We start from the raw sequence: 26,415 nt of genomic DNA, 5'->3' as shown, positions 1-26,415 counted from the left end.
AAATCAATTGGATGGAAAAGGATCTTCCATCGATAACAAGAGAACGTTGACTAGTTGACTTGGATAAATAAAGCATAACCCACGTGGATTAATTAGTGCTTCTTACAATATTATCCAAAGTTTGAAGTGGTGGAGGCCCCCATGTCATGCACTAAAGTATCCCTAATTGAAATAATTTCCCCTTATTTCCACTCCAAAAGAATTGTATATATATAGTAGTTATTGCATGCCTCCAATGCAATCCTTGTAAACGTTTCTTCTTTCATTTCTATATCATCACACATAACACTTAAAAACAAAATTAGTGTGCAATCATCATGACGATGACTACTACTTCGTTTATCCAATTTCACCAAATAATTTGTTTCTTTCTCATTCTCACTTTATGGAACTCACAAGTAACAATGTCACGCAGGCTTTTAGAGTCTGCATGCACAAGAGAGACACATGAGAAATGGATGGAAGAATATGGAAAAGTGTATAAGGATGGTGAAGAGAAAGAAAGAAGGTTCCAAATATTCAAGAACAATGTTGAGTTCATTGAGTCCTTCAATGTGGCTGGGGACAAAAGTTTCAAGCTTAGTGTTAACCGATTTGCGGACCTAAGCGTTGAAGAGTTCAAGGCTTCTCTTAATGGCCTTCCCAAGAGTCATTGGCCGGGGACGACCATGGAATCCAAAACGACGCCGTTTCAGCATGAGAATGTAACTGACATTCCAGAAACTGTGGACTGGAGGAAAAGAGGAGTTGTTACACCAATCAAGGACCAAGGCGGATGTTGTATGTAATTTTTTTTTAAAAGCATCATGCATTGTTATTACGTTGATGGTGCATTATTTCGTTATATGAGTTTATGTGATCATAATAATTGGATGTTAGAAAGGACAATAAAAATTGGCATAAGTAATAAAGATATAGAATATATATAATTTATAAAAAAATTTTAAATTTTGCTAAGCTGTGACTTTAAGAACATAGATTAAGAACGTTATAAAAAACATAAAAAATATTAAAAATTTTTATTAATATATTTTTAAAATGTGTCCTTATATTAAGATAAGGATTAGCTGAATCTAAAAAATTATAAAAAAATCAACTTTTAGTTAATTAACATGAATTATCTTTAGAATTTAAGTTTATAATTTAAGATTTAAAATTAATGATTTATAATTTAAGATTTAAAATTTAAAATAAATAAAATATTTTTTAAAAAAATAATTTATGTTAATTAGCTGAAAAAATTAGTTCCTTAATGTTACTCTAATTTATAAAAGTTTGATTTGAAGCATCATTTTTATACTAATAATTAAGTAAGTGGTCACTAATTCTATGTATATAAATGTCTAATTTTAGTAAAACCACTAGGGTTGAACTCATTTAAATTTATATACATATATATAATCTTTAGATAATATAAAATTGGACCAACTATTCCATTCAATACGAATAATTTTAGGAATCTATTTTTCTAGTATTCTATTTAATTTAATGACAAAAATTATGATGTTAGTCTATAAGTCTATAACTATAACTATAACTAATATATATTACAAAAATTATATGCTAATATTCTTCAATTCTTGTATTGAAAACAGATAGTTGTTGGGCATTTTCAACTGTGGCTTCAATTGAAGGTATTCACAAAATAGCTACAGGTAAATTGGTGTCTCTCTCAGAGCAAGAACTAGTAGATTGTGTCAGAGGCGACACAACAGGATGCAAAGGTGGTTATATGGAAGACGCATTTAGATTCATTGTAAAGAAAGGAGGAATAACGAGTGAGTCAAACTACTCTTACAAAGGAGTTGATAAGACTTGTAAGGCAAATGAGAAGGAAACAAGAAAACACAATGTAGCTAAGATAAAAGGGTTCGAGAAGGTTCCTTCCAATAATGAAAAGGCTCTTCTCAAAGCTGTGGCAAAACAACCAGTGTCGGTTTATGTTCAAGCTGGTGGGGATGATTTTCAATTTTATTCCAGTGGTATTTTTACTGGGAAATGTGGGACTGAGCCAGATCATGCCGTTACCGTAGTTGGTTATGGTAAAGCTAAGGATGGTACTAAGTATTGGATAATAAAGAATTCATGGGGTACTGATTGGGGAGAGAAAGGGTACATGAGGATAGAGAGAGATATTCATGCCAAAGAAGGGTTATGCGGAATTGCCAACAATCCCTCGTATCCAATTATTTAACCCTTTTTTTTCTAAGTGTGCGTAATCGTCGCTGTGTGTGGGGTATGTCAGTATATGTCTAGGGAATATATTTTGTGTAATAATATCAGGTGTTAAATAAGGTATATTAAGTGGGACTCACTATATGTAGGTGGGGTTCGGCATGTTTACGAGAAATTAATATATCGTGACCGAAAAAAAAAAAGAGAAATATATATATGTCGGGTCAACAGGGGTGTGAAAAAATTAGTACAAATAATATATATAATAAAATGGTATGTTATGTCTGCGACTACTATATATGGAGCTTGCCAAGTTTTTGATTATATAGTTCTCTTTATATTTTAATAATCATTATATCATATGTAATTTATTATTAAACTAAATCAGTTTTTAACGCGGGTCATTATAAATAATAATAATAATAATAATAATAATAATAATAATAATAATAATAATAATAAAATCAGATAATCATATATATCACTGGTCAAAATTAGTAAACGGCCGTTATTGTAAAAATGAAGAGTGCCCAAATAGGGATTTGTTTCTCGGCTAGGGTTTTTCTCACTGAAGTACTTTTTTCGATTTGATGAGATCGATTATCAAAAGTCTATACCAATTGTATGTGTTCAAACATGGCATAATGAACGGCTGTAATCATGGTAGAGCTATGGAGATTTAGGATAGTGTAGGAGAAGAGATTGAAGGAGTCATTGTTTTTGGAGATGTAGATGTTGAAAAGGGTCTACAGATTTGTACCAAAAGTTTAATTAGTCAAATTCTGGTAGACTGCTCTTTCAATATTTGTTAGAGAAATGAGTATTGAGAGAGAAAATGAAGTATATTGTATTCTGTTATTGATGTAAAATTGTAATTATTGTATGTACCATTTCCATATATATATATATATATATATATATATATATATGAAAATATTTGGTAATTAAAGAAAATCAGTCAAAAACAGTCATAACTTGTCTTATTTAGTATTCATTAATTGTTACGACAATTAATGAATGTTAAATAAGGTAAATTCTGCCTGTTTTTTTTGTCTCCCTAACATTACCCTATATATATTACTGCTGCTGCTCTATTGCACATGGACTTAGTGCAAGACTCTCAATATTAGTATTTTTAATTTAATTAACTATAGCTAACTTAATACACTGGAGTATTAGCTAACATCCCCCTTTAAATTGGAGAATACAAATTATATGTTTCCAACTTGATCATGTGAAAGCGAAATTGCAGCGTAGGAAGTGCCTTCGTTAGAATGTTTGCGACTTGATGCTTGCTGGAAATAAACATGAACAAGCTTTACTATCTCCGATTTAACTTTTTTTTAGATGAAGTGACAATCAATTTTTACATACTTTGACCTCTCATAAAGTGCAGGGTTCGTGGCCATATGAATGGCAGAAATGTTATCGCAAAAGAGTATTGTTGAACTAATTTCAATGTTCACAAACTTGAGCAAAGAAATTACGGAAACTATTTCACACGAGGCATTAGCAAGGGCTCTATACTCAGCTTTGGTTAAGCTTTGAGAGACTACATTTTGTTTCTTGCTCTTCCATGAGACCAAGGAGTCTCCAAGAAAAGTGTAGTAATCGGTGGCGGTGGATCAACGTGTGTCCAAACAACTTTTTCCATTTGCATCGGCATAGACAGAGATGTTAAACTTGGAATTGGATGAGAAGACACTACAAGAGAGTATGGACATTGCAGTGGTTTTTTTATTATTAGCGGCAGTTTTAAACCGCCGCAAAATCAAATACCGGCGGTTAAGTAAACCACCATGGATAGTGGCGCGGGCAATTGTTTTAGCGATGGTTTTTAGCAACCGCTGGTATAACCGTCGCTAAATGGAATGAGTTACTTGCGGCGGTTTTAAACCGCCGCTATTTAAAAAACAGGTTTAAAAAAAAAGTTGTGGCGGTCAGGAACCGCCGCAATTCAGCATGCATTTTTTTTTAAAAATAGCAGATGTTTATAACCTCCTCAATCTTCACTGTCATATTAAAATAATAATTTCTCCCGTTTGAGAAATACAATTTATTAAAAAATAAGTAAACCTCCACAAGCTTAGGTATTGGAGAAATACAATTTAAGTTTCAAATAACATAGAAAAGTACCCTTCCATTAAACATAGCTAATTCTCTCATCTACTTCCATCTAGACTCACTCTGCATTTCTATTGCAATACTCTGCAGCGAAATAGGGCAAAAATTATTCATGGCATAAAATAGCAAGTGAAACACAAATATAGAAATTTGATAACCAAGTTAACAACTTTTACAAGCCAACTAATATCTCTTTGCAGGCATTACAAGAACAAACCTTTGCAACTTCTAATCTTCCAAGTTGTATTGTGCAAAGAAAAATAGTTCACCTATGATTTGGAAATTCTGAAACTTTCATATGAAAATAAGAGCAACAATCGAACAAAGATGTAAAAAAAGAAATATAGTAGCCTGTGCAGATACTTGTCGCACACAAGTCTGAACTGAATGAAAGATCTTACCATCAATTGCATCGGTATAGTAGTCAAGCATCTCTCTAGCTCTACCTCTTCTAAAATACACTTTGACATTCTGTGAGAAAAGAAAAGACAGGTAATTATAGGGGTGTGCAAAAAAATTGGTTTCACTGAACTGAATTGAAACTGAACTGAAACGGTTTTAAATAAACCAGTTTTTTAAAATAAAAAACTGAACTGAAACCATAGTTTTTATGAAAACCAGTTTATTAAAAACCAGTTTTTATAGTTCAGTTTAGTTTTAAACCAAATTAAAACTGGTTTTATTTAAACACTAAAATTAGTTTTTACATACTCTTTCTCTCTCTCTCTCTCTTCACTTTCTCTCTCCCCTTCCTCTCTCTCTCCTCTTTCTCCCCCTCTCTCCTTTCTCTCTCCTCTTTCTCTCCCCTCTCTCCCTTCTCTCTCTTTCCCCTTTCTTCCTTCTCGTCTCCCTTCTCTCTTTCTCTCTCTCTCTCTCCCCTTTGTCTCCCTTCTCTCTTTCTCTCTCTCTCTCTCTCTGATCTCTCTCTCTCCTTTCCCCCTCTCTCTCTCTCTCCATCTCTCTTTTTCTCTTTCTCCCCCTTCTCTCTCTCTCTCTCCTCTCCCTCCTCTCTCTCCTCCCATCTCTCTTCGTCTTTCTCTCTCTCTTTCTCTCTCTTCTCCCTTCCCGTCTCTCTTCCTCTCTCTCCCCCTCTCTCTCTCTCTCTCCTCCCTCCTCTCTCTCCCCTTCACATCTCTCTCTCTCCCAATTCCTTCCTCTCTCTCTCCTCCCTTCTCTTTTCTTCTCTCTCTCTCTCTCCCTCCTTTTCCTCGCTCTCCCATTTTCTCTCTCTCTCTCTCTCCCCCTATTTCTTCTTCTCTCTCCTTCTCTTTCTTCCCCTCCTCTCTCTCTCTTTTTCCTCTCCCTTTCTTTCCTTTTTCTCTCCTCTCCCTCGCTCCCCCTCCCTTCCCTCTCTCTTTCTGTCTGTCTCTCTCCTTCTTTTTCCTCTCTCTCCCCTTTTGTTTCTCTCTCCCTCCTTTCTCTCTTCCTCTTTCTCTCTCTCTCTCTCCTTTTTCCTTTTTCTCTCTTTCTCTCTCCTATTTCTCTCTCCCCCTTCTGTTCTTTCTCTCTCCTCTTCTCTCTCTTTTTTTGCCCTCTTTTCTCTCTTTCTCCTCTTTCTTCCCTTCCTTTCTCTCTTTTCTCTTTCTCTCTCAACCTTCTCTCACTCTATATCCATCTTCTCTCTCTCTCTCCCCCTCTTTTCTTAAAAATAAGAGAGAGAATGAGGGAGAGAGAAAAGAGAAAAAATAGGAGGAGAGATAGAAAAAAGAAAGAGATAAAAGGGAGGGGGAGAAAGAGCGCAAGAGAGAGAGAGGAAGAGAGAGAGGGAGAAAAAGTGAGAGAGAGAGAGAGAAAGAGAGAGGGAGAGAGAGATAGAGAGGAAAATGGATAGGGGAGAGAGAATGAGAGAAAGGGATAGAGGGAGAAAAGAGAGAGAGAAAGAAAGGGGAGGGGGAGAAAGAGGGTAAGGGAGAGAGAGAGAGGAGGGAAAGAGAGAGAAAGATAAGAAAAGAGAGGGGGAGAGAGAGAAAAGGAAAAGGGGGAGAGAGAGAGAGAGAGGAAGGGGAGAAAGAGGGGGAGAGAGAGAGAGAAGAGGAAGAGTGAGAAGGGAAGGAGAGAGAGAGAAGGAGAGAAGGGGAGAGAGAGAGAGGAGGGAGAGAGAGGGAGAGAAGGGGAGAGAGAGAGGGGAGAGATAGAGAGAAGGAGAGAGAGAAGGAGGGAAAGAGGGGAAGAAAGAGAATGTAAAATCTAATTTTATATATGTTAAGAGAGAGAGGGAGCGAGAGAGAGAGAGGGAGAGAGAGAGAGAGAGGCGGGAGAGAGAGAGAGAGGAGGAGGGAGAGAGAGAGAGAAAGACAAAGAGAGGGGAGGGGAGAAAGAGGGGAATGGGGAGAGAGAGAGAGAGAGAGAGAGAGAGAGAGAGAGAAAAGGAAAAGAGAGAGGGAAAGAGAGAAAGGAGGGGGAGAGAGGGAGAGAAGAAGAGAGAGGAAGAGGGGAAGGAGAGAGAGGGAGAGAAGGAGAGAGAGAAAGGAGGGGGAGAGGGAGAGAATAAGAGAGAGAGAGAGAGAGTGAGAGAGAAAGAGGGGGGAGAGAGGGAGAGAAGAAGAGAGAGAGTGGGAGAGAGAGAGAGGGGGAGAGAGAAAATGTAAAAACTAATTTTATATATGTTAAAAGTTAAAATTAGTTTTAGCCTATAAATCAGTTTAAACTGGTTTTTTCAATTAAAACTGGTTTTATTTTTATGAACTGGTTTAAACTGGTGCACTGTATTGTAAACTGGTTTAAAACCAGTTTCTTATTTGACAAAGTAGTTTGGTTCAGTTTCTAAACCATTTAAAATGGTTTAGTGTAGTTTCAGTTCAATTTATGAAAAAACCGAACCATGAACACCCCTAGGTAATTAATATCAATAAATAATAAAATTCTGCACAGCTACTAGATCAAAGGAATTATAGAATATGCAAGAATCTAAACCTAAGTTAGAAGGAGCTTCATATGAAGCAGACTCATGATATTTGGACTTTGGATTCTAAGCAAAAGTTGTTTGTCTTCATGACAAGAAAATCAATCATCACAGAACTTTCATAATTATCCATGTTCAGGATTATTTATAGAGGTAAATCACCTTTTTGTCAAGGTTAATTGCTTTTGTACACTACGCCTCAGCTTGGAGGTAACTGCATAAAAAGTTAAAGGATAATAATAAAATAAAATAAAAAATCATGATGCTTGCTAAATAACTTTTGAGAAGTGAAAGACAAGAATGATATGCTACCTTCCAAGCTCTAGATAAACTTGGGACCTATCACTGTCGTATGTTGCATTGTTGCTGCTTAGTTTTATGGCTTCCGAATAAAATCCAATGACTTTCTGCCACTGCTTGTCTTTGTAACCTTGATTTCCCTGATTAAGTAACAAACTGAAAAAGTTAAAAAATAAATTAACAAAATAGTAATAATAATACAAGAAGAAAGAAAGAAAATTCAGCGTATAATGTACATGGATTCAAATGAAAGATAAGCATGGTTTATAACAGCTGAGTTTTAGTCAAAGATGATGTCGTAAAATGTGCCAGCCATGTTGCATGATTACTTGGAATAAAATTTGCAGACAACCATGCTATAAATTAATATTAATAAATTGTACAACTTGGATTAAAAATCTAAAGAAGTATATAAAACTTATAACAAGAGCAACAAATAAATCTAAATTAACGGCTCATGCTAATGCAGTATGTCTAACACTACCATCAATTTCACAAACTTCAAAGTCTTTCTCACTAAAATAGTAATCCAGTATGTCTAACACTTTGGTCCACTGACTGAAGATCAAAACCTAAAAGCAATTGGCAAACACAAATAACCATAACAGCTTGGAGAAAAATAAAATAATGTATTGAGACATAAATAATGGTTACAGACTTCCCTAAGTTGAATAACCAAATTACTAAGAAACTTTATTCCATGTCCTGATGTAAAGCAATACAATACCAAATTATATTAGTATATTTCACTTTAGTCTTGTGTGATTGTAGATGCAACACAAGACTTTTAAACTGTACTAAATTGAGAACTAAAACAAAAAAAAAACCTAAACAAAATTGCAATCCAAATTTGCAGCTATGTTGTGTGATGTTCTCTCTCGACTTTCTCACTTGATTCTGACAAATTTATAAAAATATTTGAAAAAATTATTCTCACACTGCAATTTACAAATTGATTTAGATATTGAATTGAATATACTAAAAAGATTCTCTATTGAGCTTTCTCTTCTTCTTCGATAAAGCAAAACAATCAATTTAATTAGTAGAAAAACCCAAGAACAAACTCAGAACCAGGATTTAGAATGCGCAAAAAAATAGAAAAAAATCATAAAGAGAAAACTAGAAGTGAAGGTGCAAAGCAGAAGGAAGGAGGCACGAGCAGCGAGCGGATCTGGGACATAAGATCCCTTTTGCTATGGGGGAAGGGCACTTATCCTCTTGTAAAAACGTGAAAACCTAGCAGAAAAAAGTAGATAAATAAACGACAATCCAAATAAAGAAATAAAGGAAGAAGGAGAAGAACATGCAACAGGTGTGGTGGAGGTGACGGTGACAGGATGCTCGTGTCGCTACCGCAGATTTGAACCATGCACAACACTACGCGGATGAGATAGCTAGCAGATCTGGCAGAACAGAGGAGGAAGCAGAAGAAGCAGAAAAAGCAGAGGAGCTAGCACAACGTAGAAACTTTGGAGAGGTGCAGAGATGATGATGGAAGTTAGAGAGAAGAGAATTGTGTTGTAACTAGTGAGAGTGAAGACAATCAGAATGAGAATTGAGATAGATCTGAGAAAGAGGGGCATCTAATTGAACCCTGAAAAGAAAGCAAATAGCGGCTTCTCTCAAATCTGCCACGAAAATTGCCGCTAAACTGCAGATAGTGGCTGTTTTCAAAACCGACTCTAATAAAGCGATGCTATCTGCCGTGTGTCTTGTAGTGAGAGGAAACCTTGACCAGGAGCACCTTTTAAGTACCAAGGACACTATGGGCTGCGTGGAGATGTGGCATGCGAGGATCGAACATGAATTGGGCAAGCTTTGCCATAGCAAACGTGATATCGGATCTAGATATGGTCAAGTACATTAACCTGCTAATCAGCCTTTGGTAGCTTGAAGCATTTGGAATTGGGTCTCTTACTTCTGCATCTCGAATCTTTAATTTGGCTTCTATAGGTATCAACGCTGGCTTACAATCAAGGTAACCAGTATCTTCAAGGAGGAAAAGGGTATACTTCCTTTGTGTTAAGGAAATTCCTTGCTTTGAGCGAGCTAACTCCAGACCCAAGAAAAACTTTACCACCCAAAATCTTCAATTTAGAAATTGATTGCAGCTATTCTTTAAATTTTCTCACTAGTTTATGCCTTGGTCCAACAACAATAATGTCGTCGACATAAACAATTAGGAAAGTGGTATCATTTCTCTCACCCAATGAAAACAACGAGTAATCCTGCTTGCATTGCTTGAACCCATCCTAAGTAAGGGTTGTGCAAAATTTGGTGAATCACTGCCTCAATGCTTGTCGAACGCTATAAAGAGATTTCACAAGCTTGCATACTAGACCCTATTTCCTTTCTGGATGTCCAAGAGGTAAGGTCATGTACACCTCTTTGTTCAACTGGTCATTTAGAAAGGCGTTGTTGATGTCAGGTTGCAACATGCATGGTCCAATGCTTTACAGCTGCAATGGTGAGAAGAATGCACAATGTAGTGATTTTAGCAACAGGACTAAATGTGTCCTTAAAATCAATGTCTGATTGTTGTGTAAAATCCTTCGCCACGAGTCGAGCTTTATAGCGCTCTAGAGTGCCATCTGCACACATCTTGACATTATAGACCCATCTGCACCCTATGGTGTGTTTACCCTTTGGTAGAGGAACCAATTCCCAGATTTTGTTGGCTTCGAGTGCGTCGAGTTCTTCAACCATGGCATGGCGCCACTCCTCATATTTCACTGCCTGATAGTAAGATTGAGGTTCTGGGACAGCATTAGCATGAGCAAAGTTGTGATGATAGGTGAGGTTCAACCTACGATTACTAATGTAGTTAGTAATTGAATATGGTGAAGTGGTAGAGCATACATAGTCATATAAGTAGGAAGGAAGGTGTGGATGTCTGGACGAGCGACAAAGTAGTTGAGAGATAAATCCGGTGGCTCTATTTAAAAAAGAGTGAAAGACTTTGACTATGGCTCTACAGATTTGAGGCTAAGGATGTGAGGTACAAATCCTAAAAGAAGTTTATATATTTTTGAAATTACTAACTTTTATATATCTATATTATATTATATATTTATTATTATATAATATATACCCTGGGGTGGGTAGGGACGGGTTCACCCCAAATCTGACCCTGTCCCACCTCGGGTCAGGTTATTATCCAACCCAACTGAGTAAGGGGCAAGTCGGGTACCCACGAGTTTGGGTACTGTTGTCAAGCCTCAATTATGTGCATAAGTTTACTCTAAAAGTGGGAAAGATATAGCCCTTTACCAGCATAGAGACACAAACATAAACACTTTGAGATTCATAATAGACTTAGCCTATCAAAAAAGTAACCAACAAAATATCATACAGTGGCTATTTAGAAACTAGTTTATCAAAAAAGACAGCCTACATTTGTTTATATATAAACCTAAGAGTACACTTCTAGTTCTTCATAGGAGGCCTAAATCCAAGAGTAAGAGGATGAAGTTGAAGAATCTTGATGAGGTTGCTATTGTCATAGTCTCAGTTATGACTCCACTTTATCCACTTGGTTTAGGCACTGTAGATCTACTAGGAACATTAGACAAAATATTGATAAAAAGTTGTGTGATAGGTGGAACAAGAGGCCTTAAAGAAAGGTCAACGGTGGAAAGTTTAAATTGATAATCTCATATGCTCCCTATAAACAACAAAGTTGTTTTTATATATCACACAATTATTTATATCTTGTAATGACATAATTCTAATTGGGAGAAAGATTACAACCTCTTCTTGCGGAACAAACTGTGAAAGTGGAATTTCATTCCCTTGTGCTATTAGTGTCATTCTCTTTAGAGTTGATTTAGGTATTTTTTTTCTTCTTTTTTTGTCTTTGTCTAGAGTTACGAACAACATACAATTTATATATCTAAACAATCACAAGATTACGAGCATATCTTTGAAATATACTTTTTGAAGACTACTTACCACTGGATCTATAGTAGTTCTTAACATCATGCAATATTATCATTTTGACTATCTCTCTCTACTACCAAGACCTGTATAAATCATTATTCAAAAATGATATATTAAATACCTTACCATTATATTTACAGACAATTAAACCTCTAACTAATAATGTAATACTTAAACCCTTAACCATTTCTTAAATAAGACAAATCGTACCCTAAAGTAACAATACTTGTGTGGTATTGGTAGAGTTCACTGATACAATATTTTTCTTGCTAGCTCTTCTTTTTTTTCTTGATCATATGCTTTCAATTAGGATCTTTTGAGGGATTGGAGCAAGTCTTGTAGTAATGGTCTTTTTGGCCACACTTATTATAGGTCACTTCAAATGTCTTTTTAGCCTTATTAGAATGCATCTCTCCTTTAACAGAATTAATTCTTTTCTTCATTTTTAGAGGATGAGTAGATTTCTTAATTGAGAGAGGTAATTAATGACTTAGGTAAATCAGTTGGCATCCAGTGCTCTTTACTGTTGACTAGTTTGATGCAATGTTAGTAGGTTGATCTGATATTGTCCATTGTGAGTCATATGTGCACGAAGTCCTCTAACTTTAGCCCCATCTTAGCCATGGATGCAACAACATGCTTTCAGGACAAAGTACAAACTTAATAATTTTATATTAAATTAAACAGACCGAGCAAGTAAATTGAGAAAGACTTTATCAGTCAGCTACTAGACATTGCAGGTAGAAGTCCTATTTTACAAGTTTACTCCAACTTTGTGTCCTTGCCTATGAACTTCAAAAAGTATTTTATTATTGTTTCCAGCCCAGATTGCACTCTACTTGGTGCTCTTAGACTTGATAAACTCATCAAGTTTCTTCTGTTGCATAGGGGCTAACATGCCAATATGATTCTCTAACTTCTTTTTGTGCACAATTCTTTTCTTCATAATGTATGACCTCAAGTGCTTACACATTGTAAGTATTGGCTTTCTCCTGTAATCGACAATCTTGACGTTTCATATCTCGCACATATTATTTGTAATATTATCAATTTTTGGCTCATTGATGAAATAATCCTTACACAACACAGTAGGATCAAACCTCTGCATATATTCTTAGGCTCCCTCATTTATCTGCTTTAACTTTTTCATAGATGTGCTGAATTTTTGGAATGTTTTGCAGCTAGAGCACTTCAATATCCTCTACATATACTCCCATATGTGCATTAGGCATCACTTTCTATTCTAAGCCCTTTCATAATCAGGAAAACAACAACATAAGAGAGTTACATAAATTAAATAAAATCATAAATAAATACATAATAACATATCATACATGAATATGAACAAGTTAGGTTGTAGAATTTACTTTTTGTTGGTTTAAAATAAAATTCTTTCCAAATTGTATTACCTCTTCTAGGTCTTCCTGCAAGAATGTCAAAAACCACTTCCAAATATCCTTGCATTCATTAGGAACCACTGCATATGTAATGGTATAGAAGTGGTTATTGGCATCTTGTCCCACTACACTTAGAAGCTATCCGCCATAATAGCTTTTCAAGAAGCAGCCATCCAATTCAATCAGCGGTCTACATCCCTCTTTAAACCTCTTTTTGGAGCATCCAAACTGATGTATAACTTATCAAATAGTGGCAGAGATTCAGGTTGGAGATTGTCTCCATTAGAATTGTTGATCCAGAATTACTTCTATGCAATTCCATTAGATAATCACGTGTCTTTTCATATTGTGCTCTTTCATTTTCGATCATAACGTTTCTTATAACCTTCTCTAGCTGTCATTCTTGGGTTGAGTTGAACATTATACTCCTCTATCATATAATCCATTACTTTCCTTAATTTAAGGTCAGGTTGTATGAGAAGCCTTTTAACCAATTTTTCAGCCACCTAAGATTTGTCAACCAAATTACTATCAAAATATCTTTCTACAAGAGTGCTCATTATATAAAGTCTTTACTTGAAAGCAACTTTTTGCACTATTTCAAATGAAAATCAACCAAGGACAATTTTTATTTGTACAAGCTACCCTCATTCTATGCTTCTCATTCTTAACATACAATACATCTTTATCCTCGTACACAAAATAATCCTTCAGAGCTCTGTTGAAGACTTTCATAGTAGAAAAGATTTGTCCAACCTTAAATTCCACCTCACCATATTCAGAGTCTCCATTAAAAGAGTCATAAATTGTCTTGCCTTCATCTTCAGATAATATTAGTACATTTCACATTCATACTCATAAGGTTTCTCAAAATCACTGTCCAATTCTACTGCAGTTGGGTTAGGTATGAAATCTTCAGCTCCATCAGCCACATTAGCAACATGTCCACCAAATCCCCCTCCAACAGGCTCACTTCTCCTAGACTTTCTTGGGCCTTTCACATCTAGCCCAGGCCCACTATTCTCATCTTATATTCTCTGTTTATTTATCTCATCTCTAAGTACAATTTTTTTTCTAGTACTAAAATATTTTTTAGAGACTATTTTCTTAGTAGTTTTAGGAGACATCTTTGGCTCACTATTTGTTGAGTTAAGCCCCTTCTTAGATGCACCAACCTTATTACTTTTTTTAGGTGTCACCCTTTTTTTAATAGGACTCATAATCTTTTTTTTCTCTTCAAACTATTGTCATTGCTACTGTCATCAGACTAATATCTAAGAAGCGGAGGCTTATAACCCTCATTCTCAACACTTTCAAATCCATCATCAGAGGAAGATGATGATGAATCAGAGGGTGTCTTCTCACTTAAAATCACAGTTTTCTCCTTAGCTCTAATATCAATTACCTTTGGCAGATCCACGAGATGATTGAAATAGATATAAAACTCATCCACATATCTATTCTTAAGAAGAGCTTCTCTCAGTTCATTAATCTCTTCATTCTCTAAATGACATGAAGCCCAGACTCTATATCAAAATTAGTCACATCATATCAATACATAGCCTTATACTTCAAGTAGCCTAATTCTTTAAATAAAATTACCAAATCAAAAAGATTAATTAGGTCAACATCTAATGGTAAATTTTTTGAACTTTTTCATGTAAATAGTGTAAAACTTTTTCGTTATCTTTCTTAAAATTTTTCTCTTGATGAAACACAAGGACAACCAGATATTTAACCATCTAAAAAATAAAAAGGCCTAAATTAAATCCTAATTAAAAACTCAATATGTTACACAAGCATTTTAATCTGATCTTATTATAAACACCTAATTCTATTACTTTATTTCAACTTTGTTTAATTTATTACATAAAAAATTATTTTTAAACAAATCTCTTCGCTTTCATATTATTTAAATATAGGGCATGACAATATAAAAAATATTTTAACATTTCTAAACCTTAACCAGAGCTGGATTCAGACAACAATAGTTGCATGTCATACTCAAGACCACACACATAAAAAGAGAGAGGGACAACGACACATACCTCTACACTTCGTAGCGTCAACAACAACCATCCAAACTTCGCCAGTAGCGCCGTGCAAGTTCCATCAACTTCATCATGAGAAGCTTCGTCAGCAACCTTGTGAACACATCCCTCTAACTTTGCACACTCACCACTGCCTCAAAGGAAAAAAATGTTCCTCTAGCTACTAGGATTTTCTTATAATTGTTAGAGAGGGTCCATGGAGTTTTATAGAAAAATCTATAAGGCGTGAAATGAAACATCTTCTGGGGAAGCAAAATGGTATTATTTGTGCTCACGTGGAAAAGGCCCCTGTCCTTTCTAACAAGTCACGTGGGTCTCTAACCTCCATCTCACAACCTTAACTCTCTAGCTAAGCAGCTTAATAAAACACATAAACAAGTTTCGTTACTCTTTGATGGCAAAAATGATAGAAGAACCGCATTAGCAAACGGAGCATAGGAACATGAGGTGAAGTAGATCCTTTTTTTTGTTAAGGGTCGTGTTGTCATTCAGGCAAATGAACAGTGTTGGGTTAGTAATTTACTCTTAAATTAAACTTTATTTATTTATATAATTTGTCCAATAAATTTAATTTTAGATAAACCACAAAAAATACACTTGAATTATTTTATCAATAATAAAAATTATCTCTAATTTTGTTATTAACAAAAATACCTTCAAATTATTTAAAAACATGATAAAAATACATGTGTAAAATTAAAAATTTTATTATTTGAGAATATTTTTGTCAGCGATAAGATAATTCGAATTCATTTTTAGTAATTTATCCATCAATCTTAATTAAATCAAAATTATAAATTTAATAATAATCAATTTTTATTTTATTTGTTTTACAAATCTTTTCAACTTTTTTATCTTTTGCCGATTATCGTAGTGGCACTTCAACGCCAAAACAAAACTAAAAGGCACTTGCAAATTACAACACAAGCGTTTACCAAAAAAAGAAAATTACAATTTACAAGACGAGGCAAGCAAGTGACAAACCATGCAATGCAACACCTGTGCACGTGAGGACACGTGCCACCTCTAGTGAAACCCAATTCGTCTCGTTCTTTTTCCCCCTCTCAGATTCATCTCAGGGTTCGTGCAGATTCTTTTGAATGTCTTTGGCTGTGACACTGCCATGTCAGCAACACCACCCTTCTACGCCAAAATTTCTCCCTCCGCAAATATTGCAAAATACTCCATTTTCCACTCTCAACAATATCCAACAACCACCCACAATTATCATTATTATTTTTATATATTTATATATTATACTCAATTTCGGTAGAGAGTTGGTATTGGAATGGCTCAGTTACTCTCTCCAGTCCAAAATCCTTCACTGAGTCTGTGTCCAAGAACCACATCATCATGGCGTGTAATGCCAAACGCTGCAAATTCTTGGAGCTTTGTAACACACAATGGCAACAGAAGAGCCTTCAATTTTGGAAGGCTCAGAGTCGCAGCTGAGGAATCTTTTTCTACCACTGATGCTGTTGCTGATGACTATTATGCAGTTTTGGGCTTGGTAATTGATCAAACTCTATTTCTTTTTCTTTTTTTTTTATCATTTCTTATTACTTTTTGTAGAAATTATTAAAAAACGGAAGTAAAATTACTAGAAGTAATGAAATTCTGACACTTAGTTAAAGAGTCAAAGTTTCTTTTTGTTTTGACCATTAATGTTCATCAAAATATTATGATTCACTTATCAATTGGAATAGTGGTAGTTTCTTTTAGCCAACTAACTAATTCTTTTCCAATTATAGTTACTAAGTTCGTAATATGATTTTTGAAAATCTTAATCATAAAAGCTTCAATAAATTTAAAATAATGGATAAAAACGTATGAATGATTTTATATTCCACCAAAAAAAAAATGAAATGAAACTAATAAAAATTTATTGTTTGGTGGAATTTACTAGCTTCCGGACGCTACACCGGCACAGATCAAGAAGGCCTATTATAATTGTATGAAAGCTTGTCACCCTGATTTGAGTGGCAATGACCCGGAGACTACAAATTTCTGCACATTCATCAATGAAGTCTATGCAGTATTTTTCATTTTGAATATCTTAAATTATGTTCATTGAAACTTTACCCTATGTTTTCTGCATTGTAAATTGACTATTGCAGTGTGCAGGTGCTAAGCGATCCTGTTCAACGCATGGTTTACGACGAAATTCACGGCTATTCTTTGACATCAATAAATCCCTTCCTCGATGATTCTAGCCCAAAGGATCATGCTTTTGTTGATGAATTCAGCTGCATAGGTACTTTTTTACTTAGTCTTGCAATGATATATCTAGAAAGTTATGTAAGTTGAAAAATTCCTGTTATGTTGCAAAATTCCTGAACAGGATGCAAAAATTGTGCCAATGTGGCCCCTGATGTGTTTTCAATAGAAGAGGACTTTGGAAGAGCCAGAGTATACAGCCAATGTGGGAACCCTGAATTAGTTCAACAAGCAATTGATACTTGGTATTATTATTATTATTATTATTATTATTATTATTATTATTATTATTATTATTATTATTTGTTGTTGTTGTCTCTCTGCATGACTCTAATTGATTATTAATCATCCATTTTGGTCACTTGTTGCAACTTTCTTTCTGACGATGTAATTAAAGCATGATACAAATATAATTGAGCCACCTCAATTTTTCATTACTGTCTGAGATATCTAATATCTTTTTCTTATACTGATCTTAGTTAAAAAAAAAAAAAAGAGAAGAGAAACATATTCAAGTCATGATGAGAAATCCATACGACATCGTATAAACTAACATTTCGAGTGATTCGCAAAACATGAAACACAATAACATAGCACATGAACTCCAGATTCAACACACAATAATAGACAAGCTAAACTCTCAAAATTTTTGGCTATCCATTTTACCAAAATGAAAGAAAGAAAAATATAGTGTTATTCAGTATAGGGATGCATTATGTAAGCATATCAATTGAATTTTCATGAAAGCATGCAAATCACATGTTTTGATATTCATCCTTTGTCAACAATATACATATGTATCGAAACATCCAAGGGTTAACTCATTCAACTGATCATTAATTCCAAATGCAGAACCTTCATTTGTAGTTAAAATCCATTATGAGGCATAACAAGGTACCATTACACCAGGATTCAGTTTCATGTTTATATGTGAACAAGAACTTTTCCTCCTCAAGTTTCTAGATGATATATATTATTATCTGTTGATGCTATTAGATCTTAGAACTTCATAACCTTTGGTATGATAATGTTGCAAAAAGAGCCTCCTTCTGTAGGATCTTGAGCCATCAGTGAGATACTAATCTCGAAGAGCTAGAATTTTAACCTTGTGAAGCAACTAAGCCGATCGAGATTGTTGATTTCTTTTATTTTTTATTTTTTAAGCCCTGTTGACTGCATTCATTGGACTTCAGCTGCACAATTGTCACTACTTGAAGACGAGATGCGCCGTGTAGAGAGAGTTAATGTAAGGAGTCCGTTTCTTCCTTCAATTTTTTTTCCCTCTTATGATCTCTATTCATGAGTTTTCTGTCTTCATCTTCTTTGTTTTATACCTCTCTGCAGGTTGCCCTAATGCTTTCTGGTATGGGGTCAGCATCAAGTGATGTTTTCAGAATGGTAAGTTATTTGCATGTTCAAAGTTTTTCTTATAACTTCTTAATTTGCATTTTGTTGAGGGGGTTCAATAGACTTTCTCAGTTTGAAATATGCTTGAAATGACCATATTCTGCATGCTCCGAAAACCTGGCTGAATTACCTTGAATTTTCAACTTAAAACATCTAAGTATCATTAGATAAGGAATCAAACTCAAATGGTTTTAAATTGTGGTTGCGATTTCGGTTGCTTCAACTTCAAGCATAAAGGTGTGATTGTTTATGTTCACAACTTGAAATTTAACTTGTTACAGCTTTGATAAGGCCCATAATGCTATAATTCATCCAATGTTCGTAACCCTTGAAACAGAGGTTATAAAGTCATCATGTTATGGATTAATAGAATGGTTTTCAGGATATTATTCATAGTGTACCATATATGTGTGGATTATTTACGCGTTCTACTTCTTCTTAACTTGATCTTATGACAGGCAAGTAGCAGATGGGAAAAGAGGCAAGCAAAAGTCTTGGTAATAAATCTTATATTCTGATTTATCTTTCCACAAAAAAACCATGTCCTGAATTGAATACTTTATTAATGTGATGAGTTTCTTGAAGGAGCAAGCAAAAGTGAGAATGATGAAGCAGAAAGGTACTGATGCAACAAACTCATACTGGGACAACTTATGGGCAAAACCAAAAGAATACCAAAGTTCAGGTATGGCCATGTCAAACTGCAAAAACTGGTGTAACTTGACACATCACTGATTCCACAACTTGAACCTATAACGTTAAGGTCTCATAACACCACTAAATTGTCATTCCAAGGTTTCCCTTCATTTTTTGATATAGCAATTTAGAAATATTTTATGGCCTAGACACTCTTTCAAAATTAGATTGAATGTGAGACCCATCGTATATAGATCACACACCACATTCAATGGTGAGGAGGGATAAATTATTGCATTCTCATCATGGAGCATTTGGAATATGCTTCTTTCATTTATAAAGTGACATTTCCAATAAAAATACGGATCTATTCATAATAAATGGTAATATATTCTGCCACTTTGTAAATGAATGACACACAATCCACCTAAATCACTAAATGTCTATAAATATGCAATAATTTTTGGATCGAGAGGTGTGCAGTAGAATAAACTACAAGATGTAATAATGAATACAAATTACACATTTACACATTGAACAACTGATATATGACTAGTTATGCCTTATGATTTGGTTTATGTATTAATTATTGTATTACTCTTTATAATTTAACCAAATTTTTTATTAGTTATTTTTTAAAAGAAAAATACAGTCATTCTAGAATGTGTTTTTAGAATATTCCATAATTCATTCTACGTCAAACATAAAAACGAATATTTCAAAAAAAATATTTTTTAACAAAAAATAATTAGAAAGGACCTAATTAAAAGTTTTGATTTAGTATAGGATTTTAATTAAAAACTTTTAAACTATAAAAATTTAATTTAAAATTTAATAAAATTATAAAAATTAACAGAATAATTAATTTTTTGTTTTTTTATTTTCACAACCACAAAATATGAGAGATATATATTCTCTATGCAAAATTGGCAGTTATGATATTTGAGATGTTAATAATTTATTGCAGAGGAGGAAGTGAAAGAAAGAGCAAAAAGAGCTGCTGCTGCTGCTAGAAGATGGAGGGAGTACTCAAGAAGGGGTGTTGATAAGCCTCCAACTTTTAAGCTTCCAGAAGCTGCCTCAAGCAAAGACAACTGACCCAATATTTTACACACTATCTTATATGTAGCTACAAATCCCATGTAATTAATTCATCCATTGACCATAGTCTAAAATTAAATCATGTAAGTCTATTTCTTATTGTATATGCAACAACTCTAATCAAGTAAATATAACACGTTATTTACAAGGGTAAGATACAATAATAATAGAAGAAAGTTACTACTTTACTTCAATGTGCTTTTATTATGACTTTATAGAGATTTGTTTAAAAATAGTCCAACAGTGATGGAATTCCTACTAATTAAGCTCTTTCATTTAAATTGTCAACTTCTTCATTCAAACAACAATATTGTGAGCTGTTGTTAGATTAGCAAAATTTTAAATTTGGTTTCGTCATCATCGTATCTTCCATTTTAAATAGTCGTGAATGAGGGGAGAATATTCTCTCACAAATACCATAGCACACTCATCCTTCTTATCCAATTCAGTTAACCGCAACTGGTTTTTTTTTTTTTTTTTTCAAATCATGTCATTCTCATTCGTACTCAGAATATTGATCGATTTAGTAAAGTTTTTATTTTTTAAAAATGTACTATAAAACATGAATATGAGACAAGATATGACACAGGGTATATAGTTATACGAATTTTAATTTATTGTAAAACATAGGAACACAATATATATATATATATATATAAAATGTAAAATATTTTTTAAATAAAAATTACAATAATATATAAAAATTTTATTGATATTAAAATATAAATTAATGTTTCTTTTAGAAAGTACAAATACATTTTCAAAATATTTTACTAAATCAAGACTATATTTCATCGTACTAGATACAGATACAAATACAAATACAAGGTATAATAATTTGTAAACTATGAAATATAAATATGAGAAAATATTATATTTAAGAGTGAATGCTCCATCCGGCCCCTGACAATTATCTCGAAAGGACAACGAGGTCCCCAAGAAAAAAAAACACCCAATCCGTCCCCTGATAATTTTTTTTTGGGACTGGTTAGCCCCTATGCCAAAAATATAACATTGATTTTTTTTTTGTACAGGGGCCTCGTTGTCCTTTCGAAGTAATTGTCAGGAGTCGGATTGGATTTTTTTTTATTAGGAGCCGGGTTGAGGTTTTTTTTTGTCAGGTGCCTCATTGTCTTTCAAAGTAATTGTCAGGGGCTGATTTTGATTTTTCTCTATATTTAAATGTAAAATAGTAATAAAAATTGATCCAATTGAAGAAATATTTTTAAGCTAACAAATAAATTAGTTTAACTTTGGTTGAAAACAGTTGGTTGTCAAGTTTATCCTATTTTACAAAAATAAATTACATAGTATATAATATGAGATTTAATATTTTATAAGGATTAACTAATTTGGATGCATTGAGATCGATAATATTTTTTTGCATAATATTTCACTAGTAAGTACTTTAAAAGGTCGCCTTCAAATAGCATAGTCTCTCCATACTCATTTAAGAGGTCGCAAATTTAAATGTCTCTATCTTTGGTGAAAAAAATTACTTAAAAGAGTCCAATAAATACCGGCGAAATGTCTTAAATTGTTAAGGAATAGTAGTGTTTTATGCCTTACGATATATAAACCGATATATCATATATATAGCCCCGTATTTATAAAACACACCCACACACTGTTATTCTTTCTATTTCTATTTTTAAATACTAAAATCATAAATATTTTTTTTGGTGACTACTAAAATCATAAATATGCTCTAAGAGACATCATCCCCTACAATAATGAAAATATATTATTAATTTATGAGTCAACCTTTTCTTCTATTCTCTTCCACTTTAGCCCAACCAATCTTATTATTGATTATTCACGAAACAACATAATTTAAGTTGTTGATGAGGTCCCCGTGTCAACTACGCTAACGGCACCTGTCTAATGTTATTGTATTGCTCAGTTATTGAATAAAGAAACAAAAAATTAATTGAAGGTAAAAAATATCTTTATATCAACTTTGAATTTGAATAAACAAATCAAGATTCTTCAGAGGAAGAAAACAAATTTACCCTACCAAGATGGCAAAATCAACTAGTACAGGAATGTCCAAAACGCAAATCAAGGTTACTTTACTCTCAAGAATTCTCTCTCTTTACGAATAAACTTCAAAATGATTTTTGAACACTCAAATCCTTATACTTTATATCTCTATATCCCTCTTATCCCTCTTGAATTTTATAGCGATTCTACTCCATCTCTAAAATCCTAAATTGCAGCCTAAACAACAATGGGGACAAAAATAAAAAGGAACATAGAGAAAAATAAATCTTGGTAAAAAATTGTACATATTGGATAAAAGATATCTACAAATCTACAATTAAGATTTTTTATTAAACAAAAAAAAAAGACAAATACATAAGAACAAAAAAAATATAAGGTATTTTTTAGGTAAAAATTCAAGTACAGTTATTTATGTGATGACAATTTAGTTAAATATATTAAATTATCTTACAATTTTTAACTATTAATTTCACATAAAAATAATTTAACGCGAATTTTGGACGAGGATTATCTTACAATAGATGCAACTGTATGAGCCCAAGACTTAAGATTGTGCTTCATGTCATTCTCATTTCCCAAAGCTGGCACCCTCCAATTGAACAATGAAATATTTCTAATCTCCTTTTGTTCATAAAAATCCCAAGCTTCTGATAAATAAGGCTTAGAATTCGAAACCAAAGCAATTCCATCATTTTTGTTTTGTTCTTCGTTTTCTTCTCTTCCCAATCTTTGCAACCCAGGTATCAAAGAAACCAACCTTGAATCTTTATCTTCTTCAGTGAACACAAAACCCAAATCCATAAACCCTTTCAGCTCCTGAAACTCAAGTTCCGTTAAGCTCTTGCTGCTGTAAAAATTGCCTCTGTTCTTGAATCTTCTTCTTTTGACTGTGTGTTGGTTTTCATGGCTTCTAGAACTTTCCACTGCGAATTCTCTTACGTCTGTTCCGGAAGGAATCGTCCTCAGTTTCTGTAAAGTGAGGACAGAATTCGGCGACGGCGAATCTGAGAAAACAGATGCCGTGTGTCCCAAGTTTTGATCACTGAAGGACCTGAATTCAAGTGTATTATTAGCTGCTTTTGCAACTTCTTCTATGAGCTTTATATCCGTGGAAAGAATCACTTGTTCTTCTTCTTTTCCTTCTTCCACCACCTTCTTATTATGGGAATATTGATCACGTTTTGAAAGGGCTTTGTTGCTTAAGATTGTAGTCTCAAACCAATAGGAATCTAGGAGTTTCAGAACTTGTTCAGCACCAACCATTCTTTTTTTTGTGGTTTGATTTTTGAACTTTGAAATATGGATTCAACTAAGATATGAGGAGGTTGAAGAATATCTATAAATAATGATGAGTAGTTTTTTTTGGAGATAAGAAGAGAAATTGTGCGACTATTTGTTTATTATTTCTGAGTGGCATATTACATTGATTGCCACTGGCACTGCCGAAAAAGTTTTATTATTATTTTTGGTGCTGACCACGCTAGCTTTATTTATTTATATTCTCATTTTATTCGAATATGCAACCTAGGAAGCTTAATGAAAATTTCTTTTGTTTGTCGGGTTTCATGGATATGACAAAACTCATATCCCGATATTCATTTCTTTTGTGGAAAATTGGACAATGAAAATATTTTGTTTTTCTTCCATTAATATGCAATTTCGAAACATTGAAAGTCAAGGGTTCTGAGTTTGATTACAATTATCTCTAGTAGATATAAATTTGTAGGATTGAAATATGAAACTTCAATCTTCCCTTTCTTCGCAGGGATTATGACTTATTTAATACAGATAATTCTTGAAATATTAATAAAGTGGTAAATTTAATTTGTAGTTTAGTAAAAAAGTTTTATATTATTTTTGTTATGTATCAATTTTTGTCTTTTTTTTTATTTTGTTTGTGTTGAGTTCTACTTTTAATTCATTTTATTAAATTAAATTGTGATGTTAGTTATTTTGTTCCTTTTGACTATGTTGGTTTTAGTTGTATCATTTACAATTCTGATGAATGTTGGTTGAAAGGTTGTACTAAAAAAGTTGAAGTGTGCAGTGTTCTTTTTATTGAATTGTATGCGATTTAGAGAAGTTTATTTCTAGTTTGGGATAGTAGATTTCGTGAGGTTATTTGTGAAACAGACGGTTTAAAAGTTCTTTTCTTGATAAACCAAAGAATGCTCGGTAAAGATATTCCAGAATAGAATTTGGCAAAGCATATACAAGAAGTTATGAATTGGAATTAGAGAATGGAATTTGACAAAGCATATACAAGAAGTTATGAATTGGAATTAGAGAATCTCTATTCTTGTAATTCAGAGGAATGCAAATAGTGTTGCAGATTGTATGGCTAAAGCAGCTACTTCTGGCGCGAACATTCAAGAATTGAAGTCAACCATGGAGTGAGCTTCAACATCTAATAGATTTAGATATGAATCTAACCAATTAATTTAGTTTTGTCTTTTTTCTGTTTAGTGCATGTTTGGGCGCCATTATTTTGTTAAAAAAAGGTCTTTTTTCAATGAAAAAAGATCTTTTTTTATTTTTTAACGTGTTTGGCAAATTTCTAGTAGTAAAAGTAAAAGCACTAGTAAAATCAAAAAAAGATCTTTTTTGAGAAGCTGTAATTTACATCTTTTTTTAAAAGATCTTTTTTCCTTAAAAAAAAGATGTTTTTCATGTAATAAATGAATAAAAAAATACTTTTATATTGTTATACCCAAACATAATTGATAGATAAAAAGACCTTTTTACATGAGATATCCAAACATAAAATTACTTTTACTTCTTTATAAGATCTTTTAAAAAAAGATAACTCGAAAAAAGATCTTTTCTTAAAAGCTCACCCAAACAAGCCCTTAGTCAAAACAAAAAAATCATCAATTTCTTCATAGTTCTATTTAAAATACTCATAAGTATAACTCTTAAATCACTTTTAATTTTAAAATAAGTTTTCAAAATCAATTTTAATTTTATTTTTAAATTTAAAACATTCCATTACATCAAATCAAATTCAAATACTTTAAATTCACTAAATATTTTTTAAAATATATTCTTTTAATTATAAGTAATCTAATAAAAACTCATTTTATTTATCTAATTTTCTAAAACTAACTTTAGTTTCACTAGTTTAAAAACTCTTATAGAAAGATTCAAAATCATTCTTTAACTTTAAAATTTTTAACAAAGTTCAAGGCTATAACAGTTAGAAATTAATAATTCTAATTAAAAATCTCAAAAGTATTTATTTTTAAATTTATTACTTTAATTACTCTAAAATTTTTAAAAGTATTCGAGACATATCTCTTTTGATAAAATTAATCAAATCAAACTCATTTTTTTTTTAATCAAAACTTTCAACCTATTTTTGAAACTATAATCAAAACTCTTCAAATTCTTACAAAAATAAGTGAATCCTTGTTATTAAATTTCATTTAAACACTTAAAAAAATTTTAGCAACATCTTTTTTAAAATTCAGACTTTATCACTCTTTAAAAGTTTTATCCAAATCACATTTTTCAAACTTTTTTCAACAATTTCAAAACCAAATCATTACTCAAAATATATATATATATATATATATATATATATATATAAAAGTCGAATTTCTAACACAAAATCTCTTTCTCAATAAATATATATATATACACACGACTTTCAACATAAAACCACTTTTCATATATATATATAAACAAACGAATCCACTTTCCAAATCAATTTTTATTAATAACCACATGCTAACTCAAAAAATCAATAATTTAGTCAGGTAGATAGTAATATACATCCAAAATATTTATTATATTTTCCTTGTACGGTGTCTCCACTCCTTTTTTTATTATATTTATTTTAATTCCTCTATCTTACACCATAATTAAATATTTATTTTATAGTACCCATTAATATTTTTTTATGATACCCATTAATATCTTTATAGTATAACAAATATTTTTTTGTTTTAAAATTAATTAATATTAGTGTATCAATACTCATTATCATGCTTATTGATTAAATCTTTTATACAAATTTAATAAATACACACATTAGTGCGTACAGTAGTATTAATTAGATTTAAAATAAATAATTTTTGTTATAATATAAAATATTAATAAATACTATAAAAAATCAACTATATTAGATTTATATTAAGATTAATCATTAAAATCAACTACA

General features: G+C 32.6%; 3 protein-coding genes and 2 long non-coding RNA genes across 15 annotated transcripts; 2 read left to right on the top strand and 3 right to left on the bottom strand.

Annotated features, from left to right (window-relative positions):
- The first annotated feature begins 239 nt into the window (after positions 1–239).
- On the top strand, positions 240–2,471 carry LOC112737789 (senescence-specific cysteine protease SAG39). Its single transcript, XM_025787896.3, has 2 exons — positions 240–780; positions 1,596–2,471. The coding sequence occupies exons 1-2, from the start codon at positions 318–320 to the stop codon at positions 2,192–2,194; spliced, it is 1,062 nt and encodes a 353-aa protein (XP_025643681.1). The 5' UTR covers positions 240–317; the 3' UTR covers positions 2,195–2,471.
- A 1,671-nt stretch (positions 2,472–4,142) lies between these two features.
- LOC112737788 (uncharacterized) lies at positions 4,143–9,156 on the bottom strand. 11 transcript variants are annotated; one of them, XR_011869495.1, is made up of 7 exons: positions 8,855–9,096; positions 7,986–8,737; positions 7,514–7,641; positions 7,364–7,415; positions 4,701–4,770; positions 4,517–4,584; positions 4,153–4,383 (listed from the first exon to the last, which is right to left on the bottom strand). It is a non-coding gene; the product is annotated as an uncharacterized lncRNA (long non-coding RNA). The 11 variants fall into 11 exon arrangements; XR_011869490.1 differs by lacking the exon at positions 7,986–8,737 and having other exon boundaries at positions 4,143–4,383; positions 8,805–9,156; XR_011869496.1 differs by lacking the exon at positions 7,986–8,737 and having other exon boundaries at positions 4,517–4,568; positions 8,805–9,063.
- A 2,924-nt stretch (positions 9,157–12,080) lies between these two features.
- LOC114925057 (uncharacterized) lies at positions 12,081–15,125 on the bottom strand. The gene is made up of 2 exons (XR_011869487.1): positions 14,886–15,125; positions 12,081–12,690 (listed from the first exon to the last, which is right to left on the bottom strand). It is a non-coding gene; the product is annotated as an uncharacterized lncRNA (long non-coding RNA).
- Positions 15,126–15,748: 623 nt separating this feature from the next.
- On the top strand, positions 15,749–20,443 carry LOC112737787 (chaperone protein dnaJ C76, chloroplastic). The gene is made up of 9 exons (XM_025787894.3): positions 15,749–16,398; positions 16,795–16,923; positions 17,013–17,142; positions 17,230–17,350; positions 18,270–18,351; positions 18,450–18,503; positions 18,971–19,009; positions 19,098–19,197; positions 20,116–20,443. The coding sequence occupies exons 1-9, from the start codon at positions 16,177–16,179 to the stop codon at positions 20,244–20,246; spliced, it is 1,008 nt and encodes a 335-aa protein (XP_025643679.1). The 5' UTR covers positions 15,749–16,176; the 3' UTR covers positions 20,247–20,443.
- A 2,077-nt stretch (positions 20,444–22,520) lies between these two features.
- Positions 22,521–23,806, bottom strand: LOC112737786 (uncharacterized). Its single transcript, XM_025787893.3, has one exon. It carries the CDS (start codon positions 23,514–23,516, stop codon positions 22,761–22,763), a length of 756 nt encoding a protein of 251 aa, XP_025643678.1. The 5' UTR covers positions 23,517–23,806; the 3' UTR covers positions 22,521–22,760.
- Between the last annotated feature and the right edge of the window lie 2,609 nt (positions 23,807–26,415).

This window comes from Arachis hypogaea, chromosome 13, assembly GCF_003086295.3.
Source record: "Arachis hypogaea cultivar Tifrunner chromosome 13, arahy.Tifrunner.gnm2.J5K5, whole genome shotgun sequence".
NCBI lineage: Eukaryota > Viridiplantae > Streptophyta > Magnoliopsida > Fabales > Fabaceae > Arachis > Arachis hypogaea.
Note: the sequence above shows the minus strand (reverse complement) of the source record. Positions and strands in the feature narration are given on the sequence as shown.